The sequence below is a fragment of the Martes martes genome (assembly GCF_963455335.1).
Source record: "Martes martes genome assembly, chromosome: 2".
NCBI classification, from domain to species: domain Eukaryota; kingdom Metazoa; phylum Chordata; class Mammalia; order Carnivora; family Mustelidae; genus Martes; species Martes martes.
Window position 1 is genome coordinate 117,743,056 of NC_137889.1, and position 20,089 is coordinate 117,763,144.

General features: G+C 38.1%; 1 protein-coding gene across 2 annotated transcripts in view; it reads right to left on the minus strand.

The window, feature by feature from the left end:
- PDE5A (phosphodiesterase 5A) overlaps positions 1–20,089 on the minus strand; it is a 150,480-nt gene that overhangs the window by 109,825 nt on the left and 20,566 nt on the right. For both annotated transcript variants that reach the window (XM_080796099.1, XM_080796100.1), the window contains exons 2-3: positions 19,259–19,847; positions 7,918–8,007 (exon numbers count right to left, since the gene is read on the minus strand). In XM_080796099.1, the coding sequence (XP_080652225.1) occupies positions 7,918–8,007; positions 19,259–19,847 (679 nt within the window). The remainder of the gene's footprint in view (positions 1–7,917; positions 8,008–19,258; positions 19,848–20,089) is intronic.

The window sequence follows — 20,089 nt, forward strand, 5'->3', positions numbered from 1 at the left end:
GGGAGTCTGCTTCTCCCTCTCCCTCTGCTCCTATCCCTACTACTGCTTTCTCTCCCTCTCTCTCTGTCTCTCATTCACTTTCTCTCAAATAAATAAAATCCTAAAAAAAAGAGAGAGAGACATTATTGGATATAACCTCCAGCACAGACCAGTAAGAAATTTTCAAAGAACTCACATTACTTCAAAATAATGCCTTCTACTTAACTGGTGTAATGCCTATTAATACAAAAGAACATGTATCTCTACCATGTCATAATGAGCAAATACTTCAGGGGAGGGCAGTGTTTCAGAAATAGGTCATCTGTGTTAGAAAGAGTTGAGTTTCCCTGCACTTCTTTACTAAACGTAAAAGAATTGTCTCATTACCGAAATAACTAATGCCAAGTGACAAAAATAAAAACTGGTCCAAGTGCCCAGGTCCCAAAAATGCAGCCTTAAGTATGAAAGAAACTTTACAGCAGCCCTAGAAACTCATACTTTGCTGCAACTTTTCTCATAATGCTTCATGTGTATATCATGGTTCTTCTTTGGAGCACACTGGCCAGATTAATATGAAACATGGCTCCTGTAACTCTTTTATCCCTGGTGAAAATTTCCTCCTATTTACTGGACAGACTCCTCTTACAATACTGTAGAGGATGTGACTCTGATCCCTCTTTCTCTAGCTTTTTAAAAAAATTTTTTTTAAATTAAAAGAGTCTGACTGCAGAATGGTTTAAACACTTATTGTTAAAAGTCATCAGAACACAGGCAGGTCTCCTTGTTTTCACCTTCAAATCCTGCCTCCACATGGAGTTGTGCTAGATACATCAGTGTATCTCTCTCTCCTGCTTCCCCTGCTTGTGCACCCACACACTCTCTCTCTCCTCTCTCTCTCTTAAAAAAAAAAAAAAAAATCAGTGTATCTCCCACCACCTCCCTCATCCCCCAAATAACTTAACTGCAGGGGGTAGAAAGTGGATGCAGACAGCAGAATTTTAAGAAACCATCCTTCCCCCATTATTACACTATGGCCAGATTGCCTAGTTTGTGCTGTTGTTGTTGAACATAGTCAACAACATAGTTGGCTTACAATGTTAGTTTCAGGTGCACAACATAGTGATTTGACAATTACACATGTTATGAAATGCTTACCACAGCAAATGTAGTTACCATCTGTCACCATACATAGTTATTACAATATTGTTGACTATATTCCCTATGCTATAATTTTCATCCCTGTGTCTTATTTATTTTCTAACCGGAAGTTTGTACTTCCTAATCTATATCACCTGTTTTCACCTGCTCCGACCTTCCTCCCCTCTGGCAACTACCAATTTGTTCTCTGTAGTTATTTCTGATTTTTTTGTTTCCTTATTTTTTTTTTCCTAGATTCCACATATAAGTGAAATCAGATGGAACTTGTCTTTTTCTGTCTGACTTCTTTCACGTAGAGGTTCCCCAGATTTGAATCTCAGCTTTGCCAGTTTTTAGTTATGTGACTTTGGATGAGTTTCCTAAATGTTCTGTTTCCTCACCTATTAAGTAGGAACAAATAATGACTACCTCTTATGGCTTCTAGGAAGATTAAATGAAGTAATATATGCCAGGTCCTTAGAATAGTTTCCATGGGACAGCAGTTATTTCCAAGGTCCTACCTCACTGTCTTCAAACTACTCTAATACACAGCCTGGGCTGGATCTCTTCTCTCCCTTGACCCTTCCTCTTCTTGTCTTCATTTATTTTTCTCTAGCCAAAAGCTCTTTGACCTTTCCAGAATAAATTATTTTAGCCTCCTCAAGCTTCTCCAGTATTTTTTCTCCCGGACTTTTCTCATTAACCCCATTCTCTTGGAAGGGAGCAGGAGAGAGAAAGATTGTCAAAACTTACTCACTATGATTCTTTTCAAAAATTTCTGTCACAGAACTTTAACAGTATCTATGATTCTTACTCCTAAAAAGGCACTGCTGTATCCATTACACTTAAGATTACAACATCAATGAAAAGAACTCCTGAAAATTTTTAATTAGTTGGAATATTTGGCAGGAAGAAGATACAAATGAGATTATATGTTTCACTGAATCTTAAAAATCTTCCTCAATTTCCTGGACTATGTTATAGTTTAGACTTTAGCATTCAATATTCAGCTTCTCCACTCAAGCAACTTTCTAGAGTCAGTGCCTATGTAAGGGGTCATTCAAAAGTACCAGGACATTTTTAAACAGCCAATGAAATAAACTGTTTATCAATTGTTCATAAGATCACACTTCATTTTAGGTTCCCTGGTAGTTAGCTGGAATTGGTATCAGTTTACTCAGTAACACAAAGGGAAGGCACCAAATTCATTCTGCCTCATTTATAAGCAAAAACAATGCAAAGCATTTTTCTCTTTAAGCTGAAAGTTGGAGGGTAACAGATTAGCCAAGTCAGGGACTGCACTCATTATCACTTGAGCCTAGCTGGTTGGTTACCCTATGGTGCTGATGATCTCTTCATGTAATTTTATCATCCCTTATCTCTCAGAAAAGTTCTCTTAGTTCTACGTCTCCTTTTAAAAAATAACATTTATTATAAACACGAAATGATAAAAGACCTCAACATGAGGCAGGAATCTATCAAAACCCTAGAGGAGAACATAGGCAGTAACTTCTTCAACACTGGCCATAGCAACTTCTTTTAAGACATGTCTCCAAAGGCAAAGGAAACAAAAGTGAAAATGAATTTTTGGAACATTATCAAGATCAAAAGTCTTTGCACAGCAAAGGAAACAGTCAACAAAACAAAGAGTCAACCCACGGTATGGGAGGAGCTATTCACAAGTGACACTACAGACAAAGGGCTAATATACAAGATCTATAAAGAACTCCTCAAACTCAACACACACAAAACAGAAAATCATGTCAAAAAATGGGCAGAAGACATGAACAGACACTTCTCCAAAGAAGACATACAAATGGCTAACAGGCACATGAAAAAATGTTCATCATCATTAGCCATCAGGGAGATTCAAATCAAAACCACATTGAGATACCACCTTACACCAGTTAGAGTGGCCAAAATTAACAAGTCAGGAAACAACAAGTGTTGGAGAGGATGTGGAGAAAGGGGAACCCTCTTACACCATTGGTGGGAATGCAAGTTGGTGCAGCACTTTGGAAAACAGTGTGGAGATTCCTTAAGAAATTAAAAATAGAGCTACCCTATGACCCTGTAATTGCACTACTGGGTATTTACCCAAAGATACAGGTGTAGTGAAAAGAAGGGTCATATGTACCTCAGTGTTCATAGCAGCCAAGTCCACAATTGCCAAACTGTAGAAAGAGCCAGGCCCTTCAACAGACGAATGGATAAAGAACGTATGGTCCATATATATAATGGAATATTATGCAGCCATCAGAAAGGATAAATACCCAACTTTTGTATCAACATGGACGGAACTGGAGGACATTATGCTGAGTGAAATAAGTCAAGCAGAGAAAGTCAAGTATCATATGGTTTCACTCATTTGTGGAGCATAAGGAATAACATGGAGGACATCAGGAGAAGGAAAGAAAAAGTGAACTGGAGTAAATTGGAGGGGGAGATGAAGCATGAGAGACTGTAGACTTTGAGAAACAAACTGAGGGTTTTGGAGGGGAGTGTGTGGGGGGATCAGTGAGCCTGGTGGTGGGTATTAAGGAGGGCACGTATTACATGGAGCACTGGGTGTGATGCACAAACAATGACTCTTGGAACACTGAAAAAATTAAAAAATAAAAAGTAAACCAACAACAAAAAAAACATTTATTGATCACTTCTAGTACGCCAGGAACTATGGTAAACCCTCAGCACACAGGAATGCATCTGTCCTTCAGAACAAGGTAGGTCCTTTCATAACACCCAGTTTGCAGATGAGAAAACTGAAAATGGAAGGGATTAACCAGTTCCATCCTGGCTACTTATCAAGTAAGTGGTGAAGATGGGATTCAAGTCCAGAGCAAGCAGTCTTAGCAACTGTTCCCAAAAAGCCTTACTTATGCCTCTTCATTTCAATTTCAAAAGTTTTTGAGGAAAAAAAGAGTACTTCTGTATGTACTCTATACTTACAAAAGTAAACACTGCCTTGGGGTTGTCTACATAGCTATAAATTTTAAAATAATTCTGGAAGTCATATATTGCAACTTCTTAGTTGCCTTTGTTCTTTGTTAGCCAAGTAACTTTTTTCTTTTCTTTTCTCTTCTTTTTAACGACAGCAGAGTATGTCTATTCTTCTGTTTCTCTTCATTCCTTTTCTCTGAAGAAAATACTCAGAGGAAATAATCATGAACTGAGTGGTACCAGTGTTGGGGGCAGGGGGAGGGAGCAGGTGGGACAAGGTTGAAAATGGGGAGTCAGCAAGGCCTCCCGTCAGTGATGTGACTAAGTCTCCAGTGAAGTTACTGAAGGCTTCTTTGTCCCATGAAATGCTTGGTGTGAGTGAATTTGTGGGGAGACCAGTGAAGAGCCCTGGCTTCCTATCTGGTCATTAGAGGGTGAAGAGGAGATAGCAGGAGGATGCAGGAACATGGAGGCAGGCCTACCAAGGATTCTCAGGAACCCAGCAGGAATCTTAGGGGGAGTGCTGGACAATCACAATCTGGGGCCTGCAGCTGGACCCACTGTCATCGGATCTAGAAGTGAGCTGGCTGATTGGCTGAGAGTGGGGTTATATATTCATGTAATCAAATACAAATCACCCTAGGGGTTCCTGGGTGGTTCAGTCAGTTAAGCATTTGCCTTCATCTCAGGTCAGGATCCCAGGGTTCTGGATCAAGCCCCAAGTCTGGCTGCCTGCTTAGTGGGGGACCATTCTTTTCCCTCTCCCTCTGCCCCTCACCCCTGCTCACGCTCTCTCTCTCTGTCTCAAATAAAACAAAACAAAACAACAAATTCAAATCATCCCTACTAGAGCAGCAAAAAGTTTTAAAAACCGGTAACACCACATGTTGCCAAGGACTTGAAGCAACTGAAACTCATATATTACTGGTAAGAATGCATATGGTGCAGCCACTTTGGGAAAGTCTTTGAAGCTTCTTATAAAATTAAACACCAACTATATGACCTAGCAATTCACCTCCTGTCTATTTACCCAAAGGAATGAAAGCATTATGTCCACACAAAGACCTGTATGCAAACTCTGACAGTGGCTTCTTTCAGAACAGTGGCTTGTTTCATAAAACTGGAAGCAACTCAAATATCTATCAACTGACGAATGAATGATCAAAATGGTATATTCCCACCGGGGAATCAATCCCTTGCCAATAAGAAGGAACAAATGACTGACACATGCAACCACATGGATGAATTTCACAAATGTACAAAGGGGAAGAAGCCAGACACAAGACTACCTACAGCAGGATTCCATTTACATGACATTCTAGAAAAGGCACAAAGAACAGAGACAAAAACAGACTGGTGATTGTCAGGGGTCCGGGTTGAGGGAGGGCGAGGACCTCCACGGCTAGGGGTACACGGAAATATCTGAGGTGACAGAAATGTTTTGTATCTTGATTACAGTGGTGGTTACATGACAGATGCATGCACGTCTGTCAGAACTCATCGCACACACACTTAAAATGGGTGAATTTTCTCGTGTTAAATTATACTTCAACACAGTTGGGGCTGTTGTTGCTTGTTTAATTTAAATCATCCTCTCAGGTCGTCATACACAAACACATATGTGCTGCAGTCACTCTTAACAGGAAGGGAATCCCATGCACTTCGTCCTGGTGATTTTGTTGCACATTCTCACGGGTTCCCCCGGGCCCCAGTTTCTATTTAGAAAGAGACGTTTAATCAGAGCGTGATTCAGCCTGGGCGTCTTGGCTACTACAAGGCTGTTTTGTGGGCCACAATGTTACCATATACTTAACTAACTGGAATCTGAACGCTGTCTTCTCAAGTGCACAGAATCACAGCCTATGGTTTATACTGAGGGCTCTCAGATAAAATACAGGCAGGCTAGTCAAATTTAATTTCAGAGGAGCAAAAATAATTTTTTTTTGCAAAAAATAATTTTTAGCATAACTATGCCCCCAATATTGCATGGGACATGCTTTTTATTTGTTATATCTGGCAAACTCATCATTAATCCATGTATGGCCTTCTCTATTTTAATTATTCATCCACCTAATTAATGAACCAATTAAATTAATCAATCTCATAATCATGTTTTAACTGCAGGTATTTTTAGTGACTTTGACTCTAACTTTCCCCTTAAAAAACCACGTAGCGGCACGCCTGGGTGGCTCAGTCGGTAAGCGTCTGCCTTTGGAGCAGGTCATGATCCCAGGGTCCTGGGATCAAGCACTGCATTGGGCTCCCTGCTCCACAGGGAGTCTGCTTCTCCCTCTCTTACTCCCCCTGCTTGTTGTGTTCCCTCCCTCGCTGTGTCTCTCTCTGTCAAATAAATAAATAAAATCTTAAAAAAAAAAAAAAAACCATGTAGCAACTCCAAGGCACTGAGAATTTATTTTAGACTACTGAGAAGTGACTCGTTTAGCATCCTGTTAGTCAAATTGTGTTCTGCAGACTTGGGGTGTCAGCATCAACTTAGTGTTTGTTAGAAAAGAATCTCAGGTCCCACCTGCAGCTATGGAATTCAGAAACTACATCTGAACAAAATCCCCATGGGATTCATGTGCACATTAATGTTTTAGGTGCACAGGTTTAGAAAGCTGTGTTTTAGGAAAATTCCCAGGACATCTAGTAGGTTGGATTGGAGAGAAACTGGCTCCAAGTAGAGAAGCCTCTTACGAAAATATTTTTAAAGTTCAAGCATTACTACAATATCTAAATTATGGCAGTAGATAAGAAATGAAAAGAACTGAAGTGAGAAAAACTCTCAATGGGAAAAAAATCAATGGGACTTGGAAAAGGACTGGATGGAGGAGAGAAAGGAAAGATGTCAGAATGTGAATATAAGTCAAGTAGAATCATCAAAGAGCTTCTAGTATCTTTTGGAGTGGTTCTGTGGTTCTGGAACCTAGCTGCATGCTGTAATCACCTGGGAGCTTTAAAATACTGATGCCTGAGTCCCAGCTCCAGAGACTCTGATTTAAAGTGAAGCCTGGCATTAAAATTTCTAAATACTTTCCAGGTGATTCTAATGTACACCAAGGTTAAGATCCCCGAGTACGGGTGCTTTCAATCTATTTGTTTTCAGTTAGAGTAGTGATTTTTTCAACCTGGCAACACTTCAGAATTATTTGGAGAGCTTTAAAAATATATCAATATCTATATCCTGCTCTTAGAGATTCACATTTAAATGGTAATATTTTAGAAGTTGCTCAGTTGATTGTAACTGGCAGCCAGAGTTGAGAGCATTTAACTGAAACATATAATTTGATTGATAGTTTATTAACTATTTTTTTTTAAGTAGCTATGAATAAAGAGGGAATTCAGTGCTAACAGAATCCAAACTTCTAGTTAGGTGAAATATAAGCCCAGGCATTTTATTTGCTTGTTATAATTTCACAGTGAAATTTACTTGGAATTAGCCACAATTTTCATGTATTCAAAACCTCATTTTGAATTGCCCCAAATATCAGCTGATAACCATTAAAATTGAATAACCATTTATGAAATGAGCATTATTCAGACACTTCCAATATAATATGAAATAGATTCCAACCACAACCACAGTTATGCATCTTAGGATAAAATAAGGTCCTGGGTGGTGATGGAGTTGAGGAGGTAAGGAAATAAAATGTCTGAAATGTATTTCTAAGTCAACATAAAGTCTCTATCAAGATTCAGTCCTATCTAAATAATAAAAAAAGAAAAAAACAAGCAGAATATTTAAGCACTTTGTAGTTAACTTGTCACTATAGTATTATTTCATAAGTATGCAAAGTAAAACTTTTTTTTCAAAAAGAGAATGTTTCCAAATGACCTTTATAAAATGGAAAATTGGCTTACCTCTTCCCTGTGATTCTTAATTGGCATACAAAGAATACTCTGTGTCTTGTAGCCTGTAATTTGGTCAACTTCTGCATTGAACCGAGGATCCTAGTAAGGAAAAATGAAATTCAATTTAATGACTGATCTGTTCAAAGATTGATTTGATTTTTCCGATTTATAAGATTAGAAAAATCTAACCTTCGACTTACCTTATTGCTCTGAACGACAATTTTCTCATTGGAAAGACATCATATCATGTAAACAAATCATCTTTGACAAAGACAAATTTACGTTTTTTAGTAGCTAGTGTTCGTGAGAAACAAAAAAATACAGACTCAAAAAATGTTCAGAAATAAAGGAAATTCAAAATATTAACCAATTTAGATGGCATTCCTTAGATTCATGGAAAAGTGGCAACTCTCCACCACTATAATACAATTTGCCTATTCCCATCTCACTATCTGATTCTTCCAAAGGAAAGCATCTCTGCTCTGAAATTTTTCCTGTAAAACCTACCACTCCAAAACAACCTGCCTAACACTGACTTTACTTCCCTCATAATGGTTGCTTATATATTCCCTCAGTATTCTGTTCTTCTATCCCAGGTGTTCGTAAGAGTTTTAAATAATTTCATGTATATATGTGCATAAAAAAAGAATTTTAACTATTTTCATGTATATATGTGCATTTAAAAAAAAAAAAACTGCATGGCCTCAATCAGACCGTAAACAACTCCTTAATCTTTGTACTTTTCCCTTTTACAAAGTACGTCATGCATATCCAATAATCACAAAGGACTTCTGAGAGTTGTAAAGGTTCTAATGTGGATTGAAGAAAGAAAGATACAGGCTATTTTCCCTTGAACTTTAGGTTGGAAAGATTAAAGTTAGGCTGTAAATTCCAGGAGGGGTTTTTTTTTTGGTCCCTTACCATATTCCCAATACAACCACAAGAACTCAAAAGCATTTGTTAAATAAATGAAGGAATTCATTAACAAATGATATCATAGTCATCAGATGTGATCATTTTTAGCTTATTATAGTTTAAAACAAAGACTGTAGGTAAGAAGGAAAACATGCTAGAGGAAATGGATAGATACTACTATATGCAATAAGATTAGAATGGAAACAAACATACCAGAACATGAACATTTAAAGGAGTGTTGTTCCCCTCAAAGCAAAAGCCTTGGAAAGTTTACATACTCGACCTAATAATAGCAACACTGCTCTAAAAACTCTGTTTTTGGAATTCCCTTCAGAGAATATGGAATAGCCACACTGGAAAACCCTCATCTTTGAAGGTCATTTACTTATTTTTTTAATTAGTTCAAAGTCACGCAAGGCCAAAGCTGTGAATGAAGTAAATGATTACAGTAGATTCTGTCAACTGGGGTCAGAAACGAGGCCAATTTTCCCAGGAGAGCCACACTTGGCATTAAAGACAATTTCGAAAGGAAAGTTATAAAATGGCAGAAAATCAGTATAAATAGTTTATATTATTAATAAACACCTCTGCATTTTTGCTTTTTTTCTTGCAAACATGCTCAAAGTTATATTGAAATACAGAGAAAATGTTGGCTGAATAAATTTTTAAAAACTGTTCTAAAATAACATACTAAAAAGGCAGACAGGACACTGGTATTAATGAATTAAAGAAGTAAAACAATTATTAACTTATACAGTGGATTATTCTATAAGCTAATAATCAAAACATGAATAAAAATGCATCCTCAGAAATTATTTTGTTAATGAATATTTGAATTACAAACCAATTTATAAAGAAGAGGATTTAACTATCTAATCAAAGCAATAGAGTTTAACAAACTGAAATTAATAGGGCTTTCACAGCTTTGGGGGCATATTGGGAATTTAAAATCAACAGCAGCCCTGGATTCCATTTCATTGAAGGAGTGGGAGTAATGTATGTTTCAAATTCACTTTAGGTGAATTCTGGCATCTCAAAGAATTTTCCTAACAATGCACTCAGTGCAAAGGCAATATAGAAAAATTTTAACCCCTTTAGGTCCAGGAAACACCAAAGAAAAAATGGAGCAGTACTACTACTGTGATTATTCCTTTCACTATTTATGAGAACATGACAGTGTTAAAAAAAAACAGAAAACAAAAAAAAAAACAAAAAACAAAAAAACAACCAGCATAAGCTTTGGAAGTCCACTTGCTAAAATAAAGCAATTGGTACCAGATTTGCCCTCCTACTGAAAACTGTAAGACTAGACCAAATATACAAGGCAACTAAATCACAGACCATGAAAAAGGGAAATAGACAGGACAACCACTCTGGCTTTTTTCCTGGGACCATTTTCCTGCTGGCAAGAAGGCAGGCAGTACCCAAGTGCAGCAAGGCTTCCAAATGGAATTGAAAAGAATTCAGAGCTTCTAAAGTGGCTAATATTTGCAAGGTAAAATAACTAATAAGAAAGCTATGTTGGGGGATTAGAGGGAGAGATAAAAGGAGTGGTAAAAGACTCAGTGACTATTCGCTTCAGACACGTATAGAGAAGACTCTTAGAGAACCAGCTAAAAATTATGTATTGAAGGCTGAAAGCAGAATGGTGATACCAATTAGAGAAAGGTTTTGAGACACTGGAGTTCCAGCTCAGCCATTCCACCTCAAGCATTCAGTTGAGACACAGAAAACCCCATCCTTAGGAGTAAGAAACATTCCCTAGATTTGGAAGGCATTCCCTACGACCGAATTCAAAACTAAAATGGATCCACCCCAACAATAACACCAAGACTGACAGGCCAAAAAGTAATTGCACTGCCTAGAAGAACAAATGTCAGCCCCATTAAAAAAAAAGACAATTATGATCCAAATACCTTGCAAGAAAACATGTACAATGTCCAGCATATAATCAAAACTCACAATATGTGAAGAAAACAGAAAACTGTAACCCACAGTGAGAAGAAAAAGTAATCAAAAGAGAATGACCCCAAGATGATTCAGATGTTGGAATTAAGAGACAAGGACTTTAAACCCAGTATTATAAATGTACTTAAGGACTTAAAGGAAAATGTGGTAATAATGAATAGATGGGAAACTAAAAAACAAAACAAAACAGCTATTTTAAAAAACCCAAATGGAAACTCTAGAGCTGAAAAGTACAATGTCTAAAATGAAAAGTTCATTGATGGTTTAACAGCATATTAGAAACAATGGAAGAAAATGTCAGTGAACCTGAAGGCAGATCAACAGGAAATATTTAATCAGAAAGACCGAGGGGGAAAAATACACCTGTAAAAATTAGCAGAGCCTTGGGTGTTTTCTGGGACAACATCAAGTGGTCTAACATATATATAATTGGAGTGCCAAAGAGAAAAAAGAGAATCGAGTGGAAAAATACTTAAAGACATAGTACAAAATTTCCCCAAAGTTAGTGAAAACCTTAAACTTACTCATATAGTATGAAAATGATACATAGCACGAAACATGTAAGGTGAAAATACAAAGGATAGTTGACTTCTCATGAGAAAAAGGAAGACCAAAAAATGTAGGAAAACTCTTTCAAAATGTTGAAAGAAAACTACCATTAAGTGAGAACTGTCTATCCCGTGAAAATATCCTTCAAGAATACAGGCAAAATAAAGGCACTTTCAGATAAACTAAAACTGGATTTGTCACCACAGGTCTGTACTACAAGAAATGTTAATGGAAATTGTTCAGCCTGAAGGGAAAGCTAACAGAATGTGCACAAAGGAGTAAAGAGCTTGGAACTTGGCTTAAACGTATGTACAAAGATTAAGGAAGCTTGGGTCTTTATTTTTGGAGAAGGAACAACCCAACAGAAAAAGAAGGAATAAAACCAAAGTGCACCTTGAGGTGTTAGATTGAAATTGGAGGTATCAGTAAGAATTCACTGTTATTAACATAGGAAACTGTTATTAATATAGGAAGCAGATATAAAAATAAATAAAATATAGACATGTATATTTATATGTTTTATTCCTAGTCCTGTCTACTGACATACTGGAAGCAACAAACACATACCAGAAGCAATGAATGCATCTAGTACTCACATCTTAGCTTCTATCTTGGTTACCATTCCCTCTAATGAAAGGAACCAGAGTTTCCTGGGAAAAAGGAAGATTCTAGGGCTAAAAGGGGGAAAGTATAAATTGAGCATGGAACATATTGTTAAGCCAGTTAGAACTTTCAGCCAACAAGGAAGCAAGAAAGCCCAGAGTGACAACGACATATCAAAAAGACACAGGAACCTGGCCAATTCAATATAATTTGAGAATCTGAATAAATAAAGATAAAAACAGATCATAACTCATTATACAAAATAAAAGTCCATGAGCCCACAGTGCTACTAATGAGTAAATGAATGAATGAATCAATCAAGAAGGTAAACTCTTCTTCACACGAGAATGCCAACTAAAAAACATAGAAGGTATGATGGAGTTAGAAAATCAGGGATGCTAAAACTGGTAAATGTAGGTTCATGAAGAATAGAATATTTACACAATATCAAAATATCTCATCATAAGATATTTATTGATTACAAAAGGAAAACTGTTAACTTTATAGTGAAGAAACCTAGTGGACACCCCTAACCAAGTTTTCAGAATTAACATCAACAACACTGGGGTAAACTAACTTCACATGCCATACTTCCTATTAACATATGCTGAGAAGACTATGGGTATTTAATAAATTATATATTTAGTCTTTGTCCCAGGTTCCTGGCACAGAGCTCCTAAAACTCTCGTAATTCCCTGAGAAACAGGAAAGTCTTTTGATAGTCATAGCAAGCCCCTTTCAACCATACCTGACTTCATGCTAATAAGATGAGTCATGGGGGGGGGGAACCCCAGGTGGCTTCCAGATGGGGATTGGCTACCAGAAGAACCAAACAACTTATTAGAGGGTTAGAACTTTGAGCCCTACCCCTAACCTCCAAAGAAGGGAGAGGGGGCTGGAGATTGAAATTAATCACCAATGGCCAATGGATTTAATCAATAATGCCTACATAATGAAGCCTTGATTAAAACAAGAACAACAACAACTACTACAACAACAACAACTCAGAACAAAGAGGGTTGGAGGAGTGTCTGGATTGCTAAAGGTATCTATGTGCTGGGATGGTGGTGCATCACTGGAAAGGGCATGGAATTACTGTGTCCCCCCACCTCCCATTCCTTGCCCTAATGCATGTCTTCCATTTAGGTGTTCCTGAATTGTATCCATTATAATAAAACTGTAATTGTAAATATGGTGCTTCCTTAGGCTCCTGGGTAGCTCAGTTGGTTAAGCCTCTGCCTTTGCCTCAGGTCATGATCCCAGCGTCCTGGGACCGAGTCCTACATCCGGCTCCCTGATCAGCAGGGAGTCTGCTTCTCCTTCTGCCTCTCCCCGGCTTGTGTTCACATGCTCACTCACTATCTCTCTCACAAAAATAAATAAATAAATAAATAAATAAATAATAAAAGAAAAGAAAGTAAAATAAAATAAAATAAAATAAAATAAAACAAAACACAGTGCTTCCTTGAGTTCTGTGAGTCATTCAAGCAAATTATTGAACCCAAGTGGGGAAATCACCTAATTTGTAGATGGACATAAATATGTGAGTAGCCAGAGGACCCTGTTTGTGGTTGGTATCTGAACTGAAAACTGGGGACAATCTAGTGGGACTGAGTCTTCAGACTGTGGAGTTTGTGCTAATGGGTAGCAGTACATTGTCAGAAGCAAGTTACTAGATGCTACTAATAGCATCAGAATTGAATTGGATTGTAGGACACCCAGCTGGTGTTGAAGAAGGGGAGAACTGACTATTCTAGAAAATCAAACAAGGACTCAACACTGACATCTGTGGTATTTCTGCCCAAAGTACCTAACTTGAATCTCATCAAAATGCAGTCTACAAAATAGCCTGTACTCTCAAAATATACATCAAGAATGATAAAGAAACACTGAGAAATTATTCCAGATTTAAAGGACACTAAAGAGACATGAAAGCACGTACATTATGTAATTTGGGATTAGATCCTTGATCAGAGGGAAAAAAAGAACTGTAAAGAATATTAGTGGGACTATAGACTAAATTTGACTATGGACTAGTAGGTAATAGCACTGTATCATAAAAACTTCCTGATTTTGAAAAATGTACTATAATTGTATAAATGAATATTGTTAGAAAATAGTCACTGAATTATATTTAGTAAAAATGTTTCCAACTTACTAAGTGGTTCAGAAAAACAGTATGCATAAGGGCAACTGGATGGCTCAGTGGGTTGAGTGACAAACTCTTGATTTTGGCTCAGGTCATGATCTCAGGGTCATGGGATTGAGCCCCTCATTGGGCTCCACAACCAGCATAGAGTCAGCTTGAGATTCTCTCTCTCTCTCTCTCACTCTGCCTCTGCTCCTTCCCCTGCTCATGCTCTGTCTCTTTAAAATAAATAAAATCTTAAAAAAAAGAAAAATAGTATGCATGTATTACTGACATGCATTGTATATAGAGAAAGAAAACGATAAAGCAAATGGGACAAAACATAAACAACTGGAGAATCTGCATAAAGTATATATGTAAGTTTTTTTAAGTCTTACAACTTTTCCTTAAGTTTGAAATTATATAAAAATCAAAATAGCAGAAAACAATACAGTACTCTTCCCGATTTATAGGCTAGTTTTCTTCCACAGAGTGGCATTTTAATACGGTCCCTAAAGATTATTAGAACACTGAACAAAGATATAGCAGTTCCCAAACTATGTTCCCTGGGGCACAATTAGATCATGACAGATTAATAGATTTATCAAGATTAAAACAATTGCTAGTGTTACTTCTTTCTCCTAAAATTCATTTTAGACATCATTTTATTCATAGGAAATTCATTTAGAGAACTCATATTTTTTTTAGTAAAAAAATTTTGACAAAGTGAGACATGCAAAACGAGAGATGATAGAGACTGATTTATCTAGATAAGAAATACAAAAGGAGGAAGGAAGTCATCAGGGTGGGAAGAATAGTAGCTACATGGTAAAGGCTGCATGAATGGCAATGAGACCCTTCCCTAAAACCCTGCAAGTCTTCTCCCTAGTCTTCCATTTCCTATGGAAACAGAACAGGAGCCCACGTTTTGCATCTCAGTTGACTTGGGACAGAGAGAAGTGTTTTGACCATATAAATCCTTTGACAGGAAATCTTGGGGAATCTCAAGGCTTCCGTAGGACGTGAAACTAGGTGTTCAAGGCAATCTGTGATGGTCAGTTTTAAGTGTCAACTTGACTAAGCAAAGGAATACCCAAATAGGTGGTAAAACATTATTTCAGGTACGTGTGTAAGGATGTCTCCAGAAGAGATTAGCATTTGAATCAATAAACTGAGCAAACATCTACACCAAGCAGGTTGGCATCATCCAAATCACTGAGGGCCTGAACAGAACAAAAAGGCAAAGGAAGGACAAATTCACTCTCTGCTTAAGCTACAACATCTATCTTCTTTTGCTCACCTGCCCTCCAATGAGGTTCCTGGCTCTCAGGCTTTTGGACTCAGAGCCACACCAAATTTAACATCACTGGCTGCCCAATTCTTAGACCTTCAGACTCTAAATTACACCTTGAGCTTTCCTGGTTATCCAGCTTGCAAGCAACAGGCAGATCATAGAACTTCCATGCCTCCATAATCAAGCGAGCTAACCTCTATAATAATCCTCTTCATAAAATATGTATGTATATGTATTCATATACATATATATTTACATATTGTTATATCTATATATATTTCTCTAAAGAACCCTAATACACAATCCATTCTAGATACTGGATAGTATCTAGTTTTCACATATAAGGAGAATACCGAACACATTTATACAGTTGTTCTGATCATTATGTGTTAATATCTTATTATCAATAAATGCTGTGCCACATTCAAGAAAGTTACACGAATGATGGGCTGATGCAGGAGGAGATGCTGTGCGATTTAGGCAGCAAACACCCTCTCATTGATATTTGTGGTCTGATTGAGAATCACTGGTTTAAGCTGTGGATCTTGTTTTATACTTTAAATATATGAATGTGTTATCTTATGAGTAATAAAATATTTCAATTCTCAAATTTATATCATTCTGTCATAAAGTTTTAAAAAAATGAATCAAATGTTGACCACTTCTTACAAATGACTTATCTATGAGACTGCTACGTATTTTTAGCTTCAAACTGAACTCGATTATATTTCACGACCACTCATGGTTTTCCAATGCTACACTGCAACTTTTCAAGGGTTCTGTGGTCAAACAGGCTTTAAGAAATACTGCTGTAAGGTGTTATTTTTACAGATGTATGTTTAAAGAGATAGGACTCAGAAGACAGAATGCATTTTCCTATTCTGACTTCTCAAGAAACCATGAGACACAATTCTTATTATTCGAATTATGGGTGAGGCTGAATAATGAATTATCCACTAGCCAACTCACTTCCACTGTCAACACAGATGCAAACTGTATGTCACAGGTCAGCTCCACACCTTAAGAATGAAATTCCTGGAACACGAATGACTTTTGCTAAGGCCCCTGTAAACATGGACGAAGGCTGCCGAGGGTGAAGCGGCACCATGAAGAATCCACAGGCTAAGAGGCTTCATCCTGGAAGCACTGCAAATCAAGGACATGGGCCTCTTTCTGACAGTAGCACAAGAATTAAGTCATTACTAACCGAAACAAAAATTACACTGTCCAAACTTTGAAAATGGTAAGCATATTCAGCCAAAATGCACATAAGTGAAGAAATTCTCAGAGTTGCAGAAACTTAGAACCACACAGACAAATGAAGGCTTTCTCAGCAAAGCTGAAGCATATTTATGGTCCTACTGTACTTGGGACTATAGTGCCATTGAAAAGCGGAAACCCAGCTGTCACCTAGGACAGGAAGGGAATTCTGCAAATTTGGCAGCAATCCTTCAGCTGTGTCCTTAATACCCCTGTTGTAGTCCGCTACGGTGTGGCGTTACTACAGAGCTCACAGAAGTCATGGAGATAGCTCCATGAAGAATCAAAATGGAATAGACTGCTCGTATACAGGGGATTCTGAAAAGTATCTTCATGATTTCACCCACCTAAACTATCATATCTCAGTATTCCTCCCTAGTGACCATATTTATTCTCCCACATCTAAACCCTCAGTCATCCTCGACTCCTCCCTCCTTCCCCCTCATTTCCATCTGCTAATGGCTGCCAACTCTGGCAGATTCCACTTCTTCACTGGAAATCCATTCCCTTCTTTCGCTCCTTAAGGCCAGTGCCCCGGTTCAGGTCCTCATTTCCTCACACCATTAAGTAATTTATCCTCCTAGTATCCAGTATTTTTCACTTTATGAGCACTGTACAATTCATCTTGCTAAATCAGTCTGAATCATACCAATGCCCCTTTGAAACCATCTTCAATTATTCCTCATGGCTCTGGACCACACACATACCCCTCAGCCTGGCATTCAATGCTCCAGTAATCTGCAGGCTCTGCCCCCATAGCTCCTCAATGTCAATACCGACTGTTGCCCACACATGTCCATACAAGGACCACACGGTGCACCTGCCCTGTTGCTTCTTTCAACTTCTCTCTACATCTGGACCTCACCATGTACACAAACCAATCTATTCAAATCTTATCTATTTTCCAGGATTGATATCAAGTACTGCTTCCTCAAAAAAACATTTCTCAATTCCCCAAGTAATGTTATCTCCTGCTTCCCTGAACCTACCACATTTTCCTTGGCATCTGTTATGATCTGCTTTCTATGCTACTTATCTATCCTACCTCCTATATAATTTTCATTCAGGCAATATTTATTAAGACTTGACTATGTGCCCGGCAATTTATTAAGCATCAGGAATACAGGTGTGAATAAAACAATAATGACTGCTTAAATTACACAGAGGAGTTGCAAGCTGGGATTACCACAGAACATATATACATTTATTTATTTATTTATTTATTTGACAGAGAGAGAAATCACAAGTAGGCAGAGAGGCAGGCAGAGAGAGAGGGGGAAGCAGGCTCCCTGCTGAGCAGGGAGCCCAATGCAGAACTCCATCCCAGGACCCTGGGATCATGACCTGAGGCAAAGGCAGAGGCTTAACCCACTGAGCCACCGAGGCACCCCACCATGGAACATTTAGAGTGCATCACATAGTAGTTGGCTAGATCAATTATTCTATCAAGGTGCTAGAAAACACCTGATAAACAAAATGTCATTTAGTAAGATGCCTTGTTTAAAAAACACAATTCTACTAATAAAAAGATCATTTTAAATGGGAAATCAGAAGAATTATATAGTGTAATCTTTAAGTCCATAATTAAAGACAAAAGTGGAATACCCAGGGGCACCTGGGTGGCTCAGTGGGTTGAGGCCTCTGCCTTTGGCTCGGGTTGTGGTCCTGGGGTCCTGGGATTGAGCCCCATATCAGGCTCTCTGCTTGGCGGGGAGCCTGCTTTCCCCTCTCTCTCTGCCTGCCTCTGCCTACTTGTGATCTCTGTCTGTCAAATAAATAAATAAAATCTTTCAAAAAAAAAAAAAGTGGAATACCCAGTACTTCCACTGAAATATTTTAGAGAAACAATTTCTATTTTTTGAAGACATAAATCTATTTAACAAACAACTGAAAAAAGGATGAAAAGAAAGACAATCAGATTTTTGTGTCAATGGGACTTCAAATAAATGAACATTATTAATCTGAATGAACAAATGAATGGAAAAAGACTACTGGTTTAGTTTTTTGAGTTTTTGGACCTAGCATTTTAGAATCTCAGTGAAATCCTCGGAGTTCATGTGCAGATAATAGATAAGGATATGGATAGTCAGTAGGCAAAAAAGAAGAGAAGACAACTGTGAGATGAGCTATGTTAAATTGTCATGAAGGAGAAAAACAAGATAAGATTTCTCTATGGCCCATATCCTTGACTGAAGCACCAGTAAAGAAACTCATTTAAAAGATGGAAAAGTTCTGGGGCACCTGGGTGGTTCAGTCGGTTAAGGATCAGACTCGTGGTTTGGGCTCAGGTCATGATCTCAGGCTTACGGGACTGAACCCTGAGTGGAACTCAGTGCTCAGCACGGGGTCAGCTTGAGATTCTTTGTTTCTCCCTCTCCTTCCCCCTACTCATGCTCTCTCTCTTTCAAATAAGTAAATAAAATCTTTCCAAAAATAAATAAAAGATGAGAAAGTTCTTACCACACTTCCCAGTTTTAAGTAAGTATGCAAATTTCTACATGCAGTGATCCTATTCCATCTGACTTTGAAATACCCACCCTCCCCACCATTCAGGGCAGGTGTCCAATGTTCCACCTTGTCCCACACCCTCTCCTCCTCACACCACTCCCCCATCTCAATGATTCCCTATTTACCTCATAAGCATCTTTGATGTTCAAGGGCTCACCAAATGCTGCCACATGCCCCACAATGCCTTTGTTCCATTCTAAGCGGATACAGTTATTTGAAGCTTCTTCCAGTGTTGAACCTTCGGCAACATCAAACAGACGGCTGATAAGAAACTTGTCATTGGAGCTGTCCTCACAGACCAGAAACAGGGAATAGCGATCAGCGGAGATAAGTCCATGAATATGCAAGAAAATTTTGTGACATAAGGCTGTGACATCCAAATGACTAGAAATATCTTTCACTAATTCCAAGAGTCTTGAGCACTGGTCCCCTTCATCATTATCAAACCTTCGGGGGGTTAGAGGCATCTGTTCCTTCTTTTCTGAGTCAGCGAGGAAGCTCACAGTGCCCTCAGAATCCTTGACAACAATGGGTCTAAGAGGCCGATCAAATTCAGAGGCAGAGATTTTCCTGGTTGGTGTTCCAGGCGCACTGCTGTCTGCACGAGGACTCGGCTGCGAGAGGCAAGAACAAGATTCCGTGTGGCTTCTGATGCCTTCCTTGCACACGGGGATTGTGTGGACTCTCTCAGCGAACCAGGCATTGACCATTTCTCTGCAGGACAGAATGCAGACTTAGTAAACGTTTAAGAAAGAAAGGGGCTATCCCTGAAAGCTGCTAAAAATTCTCTCATAGCAAACTGATTAGATAATTCAGTTTTTCATAGAAAATAAAAACAAGGCAGTTTATTTAAGACAGTTTTATTTTGAAAAACTATAAAGAACAATTGCTTCAATAAACATTTTAGTAAAGTCTGATGCCTATACACATAGATTTTTAGATATCTGATTTACAGT